We start from the raw sequence: 14,658 nt of genomic DNA, 5'->3' as shown, positions 1-14,658 counted from the left end.
GACCCAAGGGCTTCTTGTAGATTGTTGCTTGTAAGCAAATTTGAAATGTAAGACCGCATGACTAATTCACAAAGAAGATTGTTCACAATCACGACAAGCATGAAATTCTCTCTCTGTCTCGACTGGCTTCCCTGCCGCTTCACATGGAACCTTTCTATTACATATAATTATCACCATAACTCCGTTATATGTTTCTGGAAGACACGCAGCAACCACACAATAAGTAATCACAGAGCTCCTTCCACTGTTTCTTTGCTTTTGGAGTCATCCTTGTCCTGCACCCCCATGCATTCACAGAGGGACCAGGGATTCCCCAGAAGGCTGATCCCATCGAGCCACTCTGTTTATTGTTCATCAGAGAAGGCTTTGCCTCCAACAGAAATAGACAGTACATGGTGAGGTGTATTTTATCAGGAAGCGTAGCACTTTATTATAAACATTTATTTAACATTCAAATTTAACAGCAGCTGCCACATAGATAAAAACCAAAAGGCTTGGAATTCACAAGGAGCTTTTTGTTAAACTCCACTGAAAGCAAGATACAGACAAGAGCTAACAGCAGAAATGGCTTCTACTTGCCAGGAGACGTACAACAACAACCACGAGGTGGAAAATCTTTGTAAGTATCTGCTTGGCTGTCTATTGTGTCTGTGGGAGAGTTTGGATGTTTTACTCTATTATGTTGCAAAGGCATGAGGAATGGCTGGTTTCCATTAAGGCCAATCTAACTGAGGCTTTATGCATCTTCTTCAAATGGAGCTGTGGGAAACATCTCAAGATGCTGTTTGAATAGTTTCCTATGTTTTTATTTTATTCCCTCACTGTTTAGTTGAAACAAATCTGCTCATGAGACAATACTTTCGTTCTCACTCATTCTCTCAAGTGAAGAAATAGAGTCTGGCCTCATGTACTTTGAAAGAAAGCTGTGGTTTTATTTAAAAGGTGGTTGACTGTAGTACCTAATGGTTGTAAAGGCTACCAATGGTTTGTCTTTTTTAGTCTTTAGCCCCAGTTCTCAGCGTTAAGCACACCAGCTGAGAAAGCTTTGGGGGTTGCTTAAAATAGACAAAAGACACTGCAGGCAAACACTTCCCCATAAACAAATAACTCCGACCACAAAATCTGACCAGTTTATCTTCTTTAAGCTCTATATAAACATTACAGAACTTTATACTTTGTACTGCAGTAAAAAGTCGATGAAGAAGCAAACATGCCTGAAATATTGTAACATTGAGGGCAGTCCTAGGAATAAACCTTGGAGGAATGAAGTGCTTTACTTTCAACATGGAGGTGTGTACACTGATGAGTCTGCCTGTACTGTTAATGTATGTTGTGATTTCAACCAGAAGGGGCGATTGCTCTTGGAGGCCACTTAAGGGTGTTGATATAATTCATCCTCACTCATCACACACATGCTGTCTCCATTTGTACCACATGGGAGTCGAGCAATCACAGCAAACGAAATACAACAGGAAGTCTCCAACAGACCCAGATATCTTCCCTGTAGATATATAGGCCAAGCCAGATGTTCTTCCTCTTTCCCCTTCTCCCTCCTGCTCCGTACTCTCACCCATCCCCAACCCCATTCCCACCCCCTACCGCCTTCTCATCCTCCCAAACCTTTTCTTTTTTGCCCTTATCCTCCGCCTTGTTTTCAGCCTTTCCTCTCAGCTTCCTTCAAGGAGGACGTGTCACTGAGTCACTCGGCCCACTGAGTCATGAGGTGGCTCTTTTAATCGGCTCCATATGTGCTCTGCCATGATTGGACAGCCTTCAGCAATCAGCCCTGACCTCTGGGCCAGTCATAGAGTTTGCTTGCTCAGGCACTCGACCTGCCAGTCATCACCATAGATTAGCCTTCAACTACCTGTTTAAACCACAGGATTTGAAATGATAAAAATTTGAAATGCGATTTGAACCAAAATAGCTACTATGTCTTTCAAAAGAAAACAAAATTAAACACAGCCAAAATCCCTTAATTTTACCTTAAAAAAAATCTAAGGCCACAGACATCTCATTCAAACTGTCTGTACTGTTTATTTTTTTGTGATAAATATACTTTTTGTGTGAAGTTTGCATGTTCTCCCTGTGCGTGTGTGGGTTCCTTCCACCATCCAAAGAAAACGCGTTTAGGTTAACTGGTGACTCTAAACTGCCCGTAGGTCTGAGGGGTTCTCTGTCTATGCGTGTTGGCCCTGCGATGGGCTGGTGGCCTGTCCAGGGTGTACTAAGCGTGAGCTGGGATTGGTTCCATGCAACCTGAAAACAGATAAGCAGTTGAATGAATGAATGAAAATGGAAACTGTTTTTCCACAAAGATCTAGGTCAGATTTAATCCTGATAACAATAGTAGCTGATTAAATATTGACAAGCTAGAGCAGCAATAACTGATACAACTGCACTATCTTTCCCTTTGTAAAAGGAAGCTCATAACAATAATGAATATATTTCCACAGAGCACAGCACCTGAAACACACAGACAGATACTATACTTTTATACTCCCTTGCCTGCATTTTCGCAACAAAACCACAGTCAAATATGTTCCTGCTTTGACAGGAAGGAAGCATTTGTGCTGAATGTTAGAAAAACCTGTTTTCAGGCCTTCATGGCTTATGCATTGAAATTGTATGCTAACTGAAAAAAAAATGAGCCATATCAACGGAGGAACAAAATGATCGCCCCCCCCGTTCCAGTCAGTCAATGATTCAAATTCATTTCATAACCACCATCTTAATTCAATCTTAAAATCTATTCTTAGAAAATGTCTTCTCCCACATCAAATGTCTTTGCATTATGCAGTAAAAAGTTTGGCTGTGACAAATGTGAACATCTCTGTTGCGGGAGGAATGGGACACAGGAAGCCCAGCAGAATGGTGCAGATTTCCTGAGAACATTTGAGTTTTGGAACCACTGTCATCTGTTGTGCTGCCAATATTGACTTCAGTCCAGCTTGATTCACTCAAGTAGTTGCATGAGTATTTCATGTTGCAGTAAGTTAAGTGGGGGAGAGTCAAAACAGGACAATAAAACCAGAGGAATGACAGCAACTACAGCACAGATCATGAGAAGGCATTGATGATATTTGACTGTGTTTGCGTTTTAATGAGGGACAGCTTTTTTTGCAAAGAAATTTTGCTTACTGGCGTATCTTTCTTTTCTTGGTGAGAGTAAGATGAAAGGACTCCTTTGTTTGTCCGGTAAATGTATGACTGTAGCCAAGTACCATAGCTTAGTATGAACTCTGAGGGAAAAGGTGTCAGCTAGTTCTGCTTGCTCTGTGACTCAAACTAAATCCCCTTGCCAGCAGCTGGCAGCTCACTGATGATCACCTGATATTGTAATTCTGTTTAACAAGTAACATAAAGAAGAATCAAAAGAACAAGCTGTAGTTTTTGTGGCCGTTATACCCTGAAATCGCATGTGAGTCACTGCCCAGTCGGCATATAGCCTGAGGACACAGCCTCCACGAAACTGCTAAGTAGTTCCAAGGGTTTTAATTAGTGAGCTTATATGAGTGGGAAGGTTTTTATATTTTTTGTTAATCTAAAAAGAGTCAATACAAGAGTGAGATTGTATATTGGACAAATATTCAGCAACAAATAATTTAAACATGGGTTCATTGTGCCCAATGGTCATTTTTGCCAGCATTTGTTTGGTGATTGCAGGGCTTGAATTTTGCTGCAGGATTGTGAGGATTGCACATATTTTATTTGTATTATTATTGTCATATTGTAGTGTGTAGTGGGCAGCACGGTGGCATAGTGGTTAGTGCTGTTACCCCACAATAATAAGGTCATGGGTTCAGTTCCCAGGCCTGGGATCTTTCTGTGCTGAGTTTACATGTTCTCCCTGTGCCTGCGTGGGTTTCCTCTCACCGTCCAAAGACAGTTGATTGGTGACTCTAAATTGTCTGTGGGTGGTTGTTTGTCTCTGTATGATGGCCCTGTGATGGGTGGGTGCCCTCGCCCCAATATGCAGAGCCACCCGGAAACGGATAGCACTATTTTACTGTTTTTTTGCAGTGTTAAGTTAAAGTACAGGAGACCGCAAAGTGAGAAGTCCTTAAATTGATGCGGAGTGATAAAATGCAATCTGACATGAGAACCAGATGATGTAAGGCTGTTAGTTCAGCTCAAAATTAGCCCGGCAAATTTTGATAATCATCCCCATGACAGGCACATAAGGGCAGAATTCTGTTTGCTCAGCTCAACTGTAGTGTCCACTAAGCGGTTTCAATTTCATGCTTAGATGTTCTGCAAGAAAAACTGCAAATAAATTGTTCATTTAAACATGTCTTTTCTGTACTGTTATAAATGTCCAGCATTCGTCAAGGATTTAGCCATAAGGCAACACAGCTTTGAAGGAAGGAGACGTGCGTGTGTGTGTGTGTGTGTGTGCATGCATTAGGTTGTCAGAGAGAAAGAGAAAGTGAGCCTTGGAGGAATGACCAAATGTTTTACACCAATAGGCTTGCATATGATCTTATACCTTCCTCTGTGAAACAAAGCAGTGGGAGTGAGAAGCAGATGGACACAAACAAGGACATGGAAGTAAGGAGGCTATTGCCTCTTGTCTTGTGAAAACATTTAAACACACACACACAGCTTTTCCCCTTGTGGGTTTACTCAATAGCACGTGGTTTGAGATAGGCTTCAATATCCTCAATGTTCTTCATTCACTTTCCCTGAATGAGGGGTGTGGCTGCCGAATGCCTTCCTAGCCATTTGGGATGGCGGTCACATGACCATGCTGTAGGCGTGGCTGGAGGAGCAGCAGTGGCCCAGCCTCACCAGCTGGAGCTGTGATTGAGAGAGGAAGAGAGTGGGAGAGGAAGAGGGAGAAGAGCAGGAGAGGAAAGGGTTGGGTGAGTTGTCGATTTTTGTATTTGCTGAGCTTTTCTGTCTTGCCAGGAGAGCTGTGAATGGCTTAAGAGAAGGAGAAAAAAGTGTAGAAGAAGTGTTTGAAGGTGGGGGAGCAGACAGATATGGAATGGTCTTATGAGGCTGCTGGTCTCAAAGTTAGTTTACCAGGTGTCTCATGTATGCTGTGTAGGAAATGAAGTGTTGAGTGTGAGAGATGGAGAGTAAGTGTTGTTGGCAGGAGTTCTGTAGAAAACTCTAAATTTACTGTGCAGGTCTAGTGCTTTTTAATTTCTCTTGTTTTCTTCTTCTCTGCCCTTTCCCTTTTCCATTGTTCAGCCACCAGGGAGAGTTTGGGGGGTCAATTCCACCACTCTGCCCCCTCCCTCACACACCCCTCCTCTTTTCTTTCTCCTGTTCCCTCCCATTGTGTCTTCAGCTCTGGAGCATGCATGGATAATCAATCTGCCATAATGGAGCAGAGGGCTGCCCAATCAGAATTACCCGTCTTGCTCTTTGAGTGCTCAGTTCTCGGGGGTTGTTTCTAGTCAGGTTTCCTCCTTCAGGCTCAGCTCCTGTCTCAACAGCTAGAGTTTCCTGGCTAACTTTGATCCAGTGCAGTGGATTATCCAGGCACTGATGGAGCCAAGCTGTTTGGACATGATTTAATTTTGACAATCCCTTGTGCCTATGCTGCCTGGTTCAAATAGAGTTAAAGAGACAAACAGGAGAGTTTTGTTCTTCCTCAGGGATTTGATTATGAACTCTTCTTTGAACTTTGTCTGCTGATGGGAAGAAAATTAGATTCATTTTGTGCCCCAGAGGCCTGCAAAACCAGCTATTTCATTTCTGTTTTCAGTGCATCACATTGCTTACTTTCACCCAGTTTGTGGCACATTGGTTGAATAGTTTTGTTGGATTCTGCACCCTGGCACTAAAGAAACACAAGAACATACTAACAAAGTGTAATGGAAGCAATTGGACTTATTTTCCCAGAGTTGGCAGCCTTCTGTGTCAGTGTCCTATAGTTTGGCTTACAGTGTTATTGAATCCTCAAATGCTGTCTCATATCTGATTTACGTAGAGCATTATTACAATATGCTTCACGATGGGTGCCAAAGAAAGCCACTCAACCATTGTTTGCACATTGCTAATCAGATTAGCCTGCCGATAGTACATAATTCAATCACCTCAGATAAACACTTCATTTCGATTGTTTGGCGCCTGCAGCATGAAAAATGAAAAATGAAAAACACAGAGGTCTTGCTGTAATTAAAAGGCTGATATCAGAGATGTAATGTTGTGCTGCAGGTGCAAGCAAAGATTCAAAACCAGATTCTTCAAAGTGAAAACACTTCTGGTCCGTATCTCTGACCAAAGAATTTGCCCTGAAGGCAGCAGAGCTGTGAATGGAAGAGGCGTAAACTTTTTTTTTTTTTTTTTTTTTTACAGTAAACAAACAACACAGGCTGTTTGTCTGAAAGTATTCTTCCCCACATCATATCTCAACCTAATTGTATCTGAAAATTTCCAGGACATAGTTATATTTCAGTTTGTAAAAGAAATGATGAACTAGCAGTCTTGGTGTAAAATTCAACAGGAAGTCGAAGCTGACTAATTCCTGCAGCCAGGTCTTTCACACAGTGTCATTGTAGATGCCCTCAATGTGAGGATGTTTTTGTTCTACATGTCACAGATGGGAGGAAGTCAGACATGTCATGTCCTGTCAGAGGTGATAGGCTGCAGGCTGTCGACAGTGAGGTCACTTTGATTTAGAACTCTGGGGTCATGATGGAAACTTACAAAATATATTCTTTGGTCATATTTGTTTACTGGGTGAAATTCCTTTCCATTCACCAAAGATGTATTAATATCTATTTTTCACTGCTTTATTTATCACTGGTATATTTTGGTATCTGTAGTTTCTCTTCTTTCGCTTCTATGGTTGCTGTTTGCATGCAGACTGGGTTGAAGATAGATAAGAAACATATTTTATGCGGACTACCAGAAGAGTCAAACAGAGATGGCTGATACCTCGAGACAGACAAAGGCACTACACTGTGTTTTTTGGTTTTTTGCAGCCTTCACGTGGTATGGGAAAGATGAACCTTTCCATTTGTGAAGTGGAAATTATGAGTTTGTTGTGTTCAAGTGCTTTTGTTGTCGTAGGTAAGTGAAACATGGCGGACCCACAGTTTATCCTGACCTGTTACTTGGGTAAAACAGTTTTAGACTTCCTAACCCTAACCCTAACCTTTCCATCTGCTCATGGGAGGTAAAACCAAACAATATGGTATTTAAAAAAAAAAAAAAAAAAAGACACAAAGTTTAAATGGTGATGTTATTAAAGTTTTCTATGCGACAGCATTATGTAGGCTACACACTAACCAACTAACATCAGCAGAGAACTTTTTACTGAATGCAATGCTTACCATTCACGATACTTTCGTTGCTCCACCATGCTGAAAGGTCAAAGTTTATCTCATCTTGGCAGCTCGGGTATCATAAAAGTCTTCCAGTTTTGCAGTGGAAATTACAACGTGGGTGGGTGTTCATGTGAAATTTTGACGTTGGTTTTTGGTATTTAGGACATGAAGGCAATATTAGTCTCACAACATCATTGTGCATCATTAAAAACACCTGAAATTGTTTAACCACAGTGGTGAACTAAGAAGGTGATGTACTCTGCAACACATATCATGTGCAACTAACTGTTGGGGTTGGCTCTATTGTCGTCTCATTAAATTATGGGGGGCATCTATCATTTAAATGTTCGAACCAACCAGCCCCGTTCCTGGCTAATGCTTGGTAGTTGTGTGATATATTGCCCCACGGGCTCTGTTTGTTCTCTACCCCGGACAAGTTCTCCCTACTGCAGCTGTGGATGGACCTTTGGCTGGAGCCTCCTAGTTCCCCTTCAATGTTTCTCAGAAACTTTTGAGCTTTGAGTTACAGCTGTGGTCAGTGAGCCTACAGTGCTGAGAACTGCCCAGACCAGTAGGTTCTCACAATGATACTCAGCCCCACAGCAGCCTCCCTGCTGAGCTCTTTGGGCTTTACCTTCTCATTTTATTTCGGTCTCTGCTTGCAGCTATTATTTCAAACTGTGCTCCCTTTGTGTTTTGCAGCTTGTCACTGTTATTATAGCATTTACCTCACGTCTCATCCGTCTCTGGTCCTGCCCCTTGCCTCACTGAACCTCCATTCACACATCTTCCACTGTCTTCACACACAACTCTTTTTCAAGATGTTTTTGGGGCAGGTCATCGTCCACGTGATCAGAAGTTTCCGTGCATCTATCTGTATTTCAACACGGAGCAGCACCATCTGCTTTACTCCACATCATGCCAGGGGTCACATTCTCAGACAAGGGACAAGAGTGAAAGATAAAAGTGGGCCGGCAGCTTTCTTCAGGTCTTCTCTGAAGAGCCGCTGCCTGTTTGTGTCCTCTGTAGCTGACCAAGCCTCATCGTCTTACGCAGCAGGAAATTATTATGCCACAGAAACCTGTCAGGATTTTTAATTTGCACCTTCCTCTGATTTCAAAGTGTGGATTTGGGGGATTAAGTGCAAGGGATTTCCTTTTCAATGCACATTAAAGCGCTGAGAGAACTTCCTATGTCCTCACAGCTCCTTTCTGTCGACCTCCCTCTGGCACTACCTACTGTAAACACACTGTTGTGTTATCTACCTCAAACAGAACACAGGGTTACTCTAAAATGGTTGCCTGTTATCCTTTAAAAACATGTTTACGCTAGCATTGAACAGCCAAAGGTATTGCTTTCACTTCCATAAACCATTTTTTAAACACATGCTAAGGTATGTAGCTGGCCTATGATCAGCCCATTACAGGGTGGATACAAAGTAATAGTAACAACTCTTGGAAAGAAGCTGGCAGTAAATCATAGTAGTAACTATCTTGTCAGCTTAAACTGCGTTATTTCTGCCCCCCCCCCCCCCCGCGCTGTCATTACTCTAAATGCAAAATGACATTTTTTTGACCCGTGATGTGGAAACAACTGAGATTTAAAGCCTGTGTGATTGTGAGTTAATGTAAAAGTTGAGAACATGCCACTATTTTCTGTCCTGCGTTCCACATTAGGAATCAGTCAAATTATTTCTTGTCTGGAAAATAAGCCATGAAATAAGTATACAACTTAAAATGGCAGAGATGAGGGTTAGGGTTGAATTGAAATTGAAACAGTAGTGAGGAATGCTAATGTGCTTCCGTCTAAAGATGAGACAGTGTGTTTTTCATTTTAGAAAAAAAAAAAAAAGCTATTTCGTTAGCCGACCCTACTCATAAAACTACTTCATAAAATTTTTAGATGACATTAAATTGTTCATGGGTTAATCCTCATTTCATGTGACAATCTCAGACCATCTTGTGATGCCCCCCTGCCTTCTGGTCGCTCCATCTATCTCTGCCAGACAGCAGCAGGCATAAAACTTTATGGCCCTTTTCTCTTTAGAAGGAGCCACCAAAGGGCCAGGGGAAATGTCATCTCTGGTTTAAATGAATGAGGAAAATAGGACAGTAAAAGAGAAACACACTACCATAGACACACACACACACAAACTGAACCACACTATCCCAGAGAGTCAGGAGTTTTAACTCAGTGTATTAAATCTCAGACAGTGTTTTTAAGTTGTCTTAACTGAGTTAAAGTGAGTGGGTAATAGAACAGATGTGATAAGTTCTTTCACACATCCCAATCCCAGAGGGAGTGACTGGATAACATTTGAATATATGCATGGATAGATCGAAGGCAGGAAGGAAGGGAGAAAACAAAGAATGACTTGAGGGAAATTCCAGGACATGTTATTTTATTGATCACTAAATCACTCATAATTTAGGTACATCTTCATCGAAGGTAACGTTGTTTGCTACAAGTCATAAGGGTTTTATTTTGTAAACAACCTTGTTTATGACTCACTGCGCTAAAAACAACTTTAAGGGGAGTCAAATGTGGATAGGACATTTCTTATATACGCTATAGGGTGAGTTTGTGATTAAGACTTGGACCTGTTGTGAAGTTGGGAGATTCTTGCTGCTTAATAAGTGTGCAAGGCTTGCTCCCTTTATCTGATACCAGATTTTAGTTTGCTGGTATGTCTCAGTGAAGCATTTTTTTTTAACATAGCTACAACTATAGAGACCATGAAAAAAAATCTTTCTATTGTCAACCTCTCATTTTCTTGAAACTCTATCTTGCATGACAGCAGCAGGATTTTCCAAACAATTAATCTCAGCAGTGGAGCAAAATGCTACAAAAACAACATTAAAATCTTAAAACCTCCACGATGGCAGGATTTGCAAGATAAACAGTTTGAATACAGCACCTAAAACAAATTACAGTACTGTCAATTATTAAATCCTCCTACATAGACCAGTTTGTTCTGCACAGCATCTGCCATCAGCTGCACCGTTTTCATCGCAAAGACCAATTGCACGTTGTAAATGTCAGTAATTTTACGATTTCTTTTTCACTTTTTCTATTTTACTTTGCATTTTCTTTCTCTTTCTGCAAGATATTTACCAAAATGATCTTGTCAGCGCCAGGGCTTGAGTCAAACAATAACATACAAAAACCAACTTTCTCACATAATTCAAAACAGGGAAGTGATGATGTGGCAAGTGTTCGCTGATGGAAACTGAATTTCTCTGGTTCCTCTGAGCTTTCTCAAGAAAACACAATGAAGGCTTTGTTTCTGTCATTGGCACGCTCAGGTTTCGCTCAGTGAATATTAAACGTTGAGTTGGATGTGATGTATTTGATGGGATTTTAATGAAGGGCTTGAGAAGAGTGTGTTGAGTTATATATGAATGGAGGATAGCAATTCTTTACAAGCAGCTGAATTGAAGGCTGCATCTGATTGAAGGGAAACACATTTTTAGGTTTCCAAGGGGGTTCGATGGCAGGCCAATTTAACGAAGAAACAACGTGGCCTTGATGTTTCAAGGTAGCTTTTGATTTCTGTCAATACAAACAAACGTTTTGTGTGTGCATATTTGATGAAGTGACATGATGTATTAGTATTTTTTTGGCTAGAATGCTGCTTGAAAGCTCTGTTATATTTTTGTTCACCACTGAGCTTCGCTGGCATTTGGTATAACCAACAATAAATTCAGCTGTTTTCTCCTGTAACATTTGTAACAAGTCCTGCTTCAGATAATTTAGTGGTTTCACGTGAATGATTTACCGTCACTGTACTTGTGCAGGTTTTAAGAAGCTTATCCAACCTACACGACACACAGTGATAAATGAACAGTAATAGTAATAATTTATATTTACTTATAGAAGAATAAGATGAATTAATAGTGTCTTTATGGGAAAATAAGTGAAGCAATAATAGATAGTTGAAGTTACACACCAGTTTTTAATACTGCTCATCCCACAGAATGCAAGAATGCCTGCATGTGTGTTTGTAAATATTGCTGTGTCATTTGTGCTTTGTATGAATCCTTTTATGCCAGAGTGAAACACTTTGGGTTTTGAACAAGGACTCTAAACTTGACCTTCAGCACTGGCACATTGATGAAGTTGTGGAGAAATTTGAAAATGGACATTTTCCTACTGATGGGTCAGACATTTAGTCCTGAATATGAGTCTGCCTCCAAAAACACAGGATTTTACAGTCCCTGTAATAAGGCTCAACATTTCTCTCATCCAAACCCCGTACTGCGAAATTTGTTGGAATTATGCAAATATGAGCTGAGATAACTCTAATGATGGCTATGACATCATCTGGGTTATTTTATCAGACATTGTAAAGCTGCATTGATTACTGTTGTCATGAATAAATAGGCATTGCCTGGCCCTTTAAACTGTAGACATTTCTAGCATGGAAGTAAGTGCTGTGGTTTTTTCTCAAGTGGAGCTCTGGGTGACAAACAGGAAACCAAACACCTCCCATCACTTTGACAAAACACATGACAGAAACTCACTTATGAATGCACTATGAGTGAAACACAAGCTCTCTGAAGTAGCAGTGTTTTTCACTGGCTGTCTTTCATAGAAGATCATCCTGAAGACCAAAAACAAACAGCCAGCCAAATATCATCTTCAAAAATGTTAGCATTCACATGTAAATGCCAGTGTGTGCACTTGCAAAAGCCCTCATTCAACTACAAGTGGCCTCATTTGAAGATAAATCGAATCATCTCTTTGATGGGATCTATCCAATCATGCAAAAAAAAAAGCCTGAACTCGTCTCCATTCACTCGACAAAGCTGAAATCAGTTAATCTGGAAGTGCTACTAATACATGTCATGAGGTTAAAGAAGAAGTGGTGAATTTAATGGAAATATTCTTCACCCATAACATCTGTTTTCTGTTTTATTAATCTGTTTTTATTCGAAGAGTTTGTGTTGATGAAGGGAGATGAGGGAAACCAAATTTCTTTGATGTGTTTTCTCATGTATGGGTCAGTAGCCTTTATGGATGCACCTGTGGATTTTGTGCACTGGTCATTTTCCCAGATTTTCATTTGAATTAGCTGTGCTTCTTACTGACTCGATGCTTTTGTTTGTTTTATTTATTTATTTATTGGCTTCAATTAAATAGAATAACACTGTTTTATTCCAGTAAAGTCTACCACTAGGCTCTATTTTGGTGCATCCGCTGGGTCTGTGTGTGTGTGTCTGTGACATCACTTTGGCTTTAACGGCACAGGCTACTGAGTTGTGACCTGAGTCATCCTGTGCATTTCTGTAATGAGATTACTCATCTAAGGATGGAGTTCTTTGCAGTAGCGAACGTTAACGCTTTCCTTGTAAATCGTCACATATCTGAGAGATAAATGTGGATATACTGTATAAGTGGCTGTCACCTGGGCACATAAGAAAAGCAACGAATGATGATTGCTAATGGTTAGCTAATCTTTAACCCTGAGAATCAAAGGCATGTCATTAAGAAAGCTGTGCAAAAACATGGACTTCATGAGAAGCAAAATTGAAAACTGAAACTTCAGGGTGATTGCCAGATTGGGTAACAGTTCGACCCGTCTGGCGCACTTCTTGGTCCCATTGCATATGTTCATATGTTGAACATTTCCTTGTTTTTGTAACTCCGTCTGTGTGTTTGCCTGCCGCATTAAGACTGTTGGTCTGCAGGGTGGCAGATGGTCTGTGGCCAGTGTGGTCATGGTGCCCTGGAGGCAGCTTGGCTCAACACCTAAAATGTGTCATAGAGCTAATCTACATTTTATCATTCAAGAGGCGACTGATGCGATCAGAACAGTTGAGTGCAGAGAAGGATGTGGCCAGATACTGCTCTGTGACATGACAAAAATGTTCAAGCATGTCTGACGGGCTGAGGAATAAATTGATTCAAATAGCTTGGGATTATAGTTGGAATTCAGTGTCAGGCTTCTTGAGGACATATTGTAAAGGCATTATGAAGTCAGCCCTCGTACACCTGATACTTCACAGAAGGTTCACATCACAGCATGGATTGAAATGTCCGGATTGTTAGGATTGTTATTATCCTGATAAAATTGATGCCTCTGTGAAAGGGAATGGACACGTCTGCATATGGAAATTATAGTGCAAAGACAGAACCTATTATGCTACCCCACCTACCATGTTTCTGTAAAACTATTTTCCTGGCTGCTGATCGGCTCATGGGGACAGACTGATGGCAATGGATTTACGGAGTTTTAACCAAGCCAGATGTGCCTCCAAAGCACAGTTATGAAGTTACGAATCCAAATGTATTTATCAAGCACATTACAGGGCAAAAAAGCTGACCAAAATGCTGTACAATGAGAAATTTAATAAGAGAATAAAATAATAACAAAATAACAACAAGACGTAAGCGCTTAATAGAAAAGGAGGAGTCAAGAATATCATCTTTGAGTCAGGGTCAAAAGCCAAAACAAATACAAGTGCATTTTAAGTTCATCCCACTGTGAAGGAACTGAAAGCTGGAGACACTAACAGTTACTGCTGAATATGTATATAATGGTCCAGAATGCAAGCTTCTTTGTGGAAGCAAGATTTATGTTGAGAAATATTTCAGATGACTCATCAATGCTTTTCATGGTTTTAATTTTTGATGAAGAAGCTGCTGCTGCTGTCGGGACAGACATTTCAAAAACACCAGCATAACAATAAGCATGAAAGTCTTTGTTCTTTTGATTTCACAAATTTATGTAAAAAAATATATATATAAATAAATAAATAATAATAATAATAGTCCCAAAGCAGAACCACTGTGTCTGTCTGTGTATAACAGGTTTTTCACTCAGTCAGAATGGGGTTGAGTTCATTCAACTTCAGGTGCATTTGTGCTTTGTAGCGTCTGTGACTACAAGCCTCACACAGATGCTTCCACAAGTCTCTGCCACAGGAAATGCTGTCTCCTCCTACAACGTGCTATCTGCTGTTGCTGCAAGCACACCGAAGCCAAAGAGGTTTTTTTGAATTTGTCTGTTGCAGTGTTCCCTTTGCAGACAGTATTTGTGTCATACCAACTGATCCACCTTAAATTGAGGTAAGCTTAGATTTGTAGATGGCAGCTCCTTAGCCAAACAAAGTTGGTCCTCTGTTTTTTTTTTTTTTTTTTTTTTTTTTTTCCCAGTTGTTGATTATTAAGTTCATATGTTGTCTGCTGTTAGACTCTTTTACTTTTGCTTCAGCTTTCATATTTTCTGTTTCTGATTTTTTTTTTTTTTAGCTTGCTGCTAACATTAGACGTTTAGCTGGTTGAAATACATCCAGCATTAGGAAACAGATGTGTGCCTGTTCTCATTTGATTCATCAGGTAGTTTCAAAGTGGAATATATGCTTTGGAT

At 40.5% G+C, this 14,658-nt stretch overlaps 1 protein-coding gene across 7 annotated transcripts in view; it reads left to right on the top strand.

Moving 5' to 3' along the window:
- The window catches only part of septin9b (septin 9b), a 65,553-nt gene that overhangs the window by 35,303 nt on the left and 15,592 nt on the right, over nucleotides 1-14,658 (top strand). Inside the window, exon 1 of one of the 7 annotated variants that reach the window (XM_029504608.1) lies at nucleotides 550-619. The exons of 3 other annotated variants lie outside the window; for them this stretch is intronic. In XM_029504608.1, coding sequence (XP_029360468.1) covers nucleotides 565-619 — 55 coding nt within the window. In that variant the 5' untranslated portion in view covers nucleotides 550-564. Of the gene's footprint in view, nucleotides 1-549; nucleotides 620-4,820; nucleotides 4,866-10,799; nucleotides 10,825-14,209; nucleotides 14,358-14,658 lie in introns of those variants that run through there. 3 more of the 7 variants (XM_029504857.1, XM_029504691.1, XM_029504776.1) reach the window with 3 other exon arrangements.

This window comes from Echeneis naucrates, chromosome 1 (assembly GCF_900963305.1).
Source record: "Echeneis naucrates chromosome 1, fEcheNa1.1, whole genome shotgun sequence".
Lineage (NCBI taxonomy): Eukaryota > Metazoa > Chordata > Actinopteri > Carangiformes > Echeneidae > Echeneis > Echeneis naucrates.
This window is presented reverse-complemented; position numbering and strand designations above follow the sequence as displayed.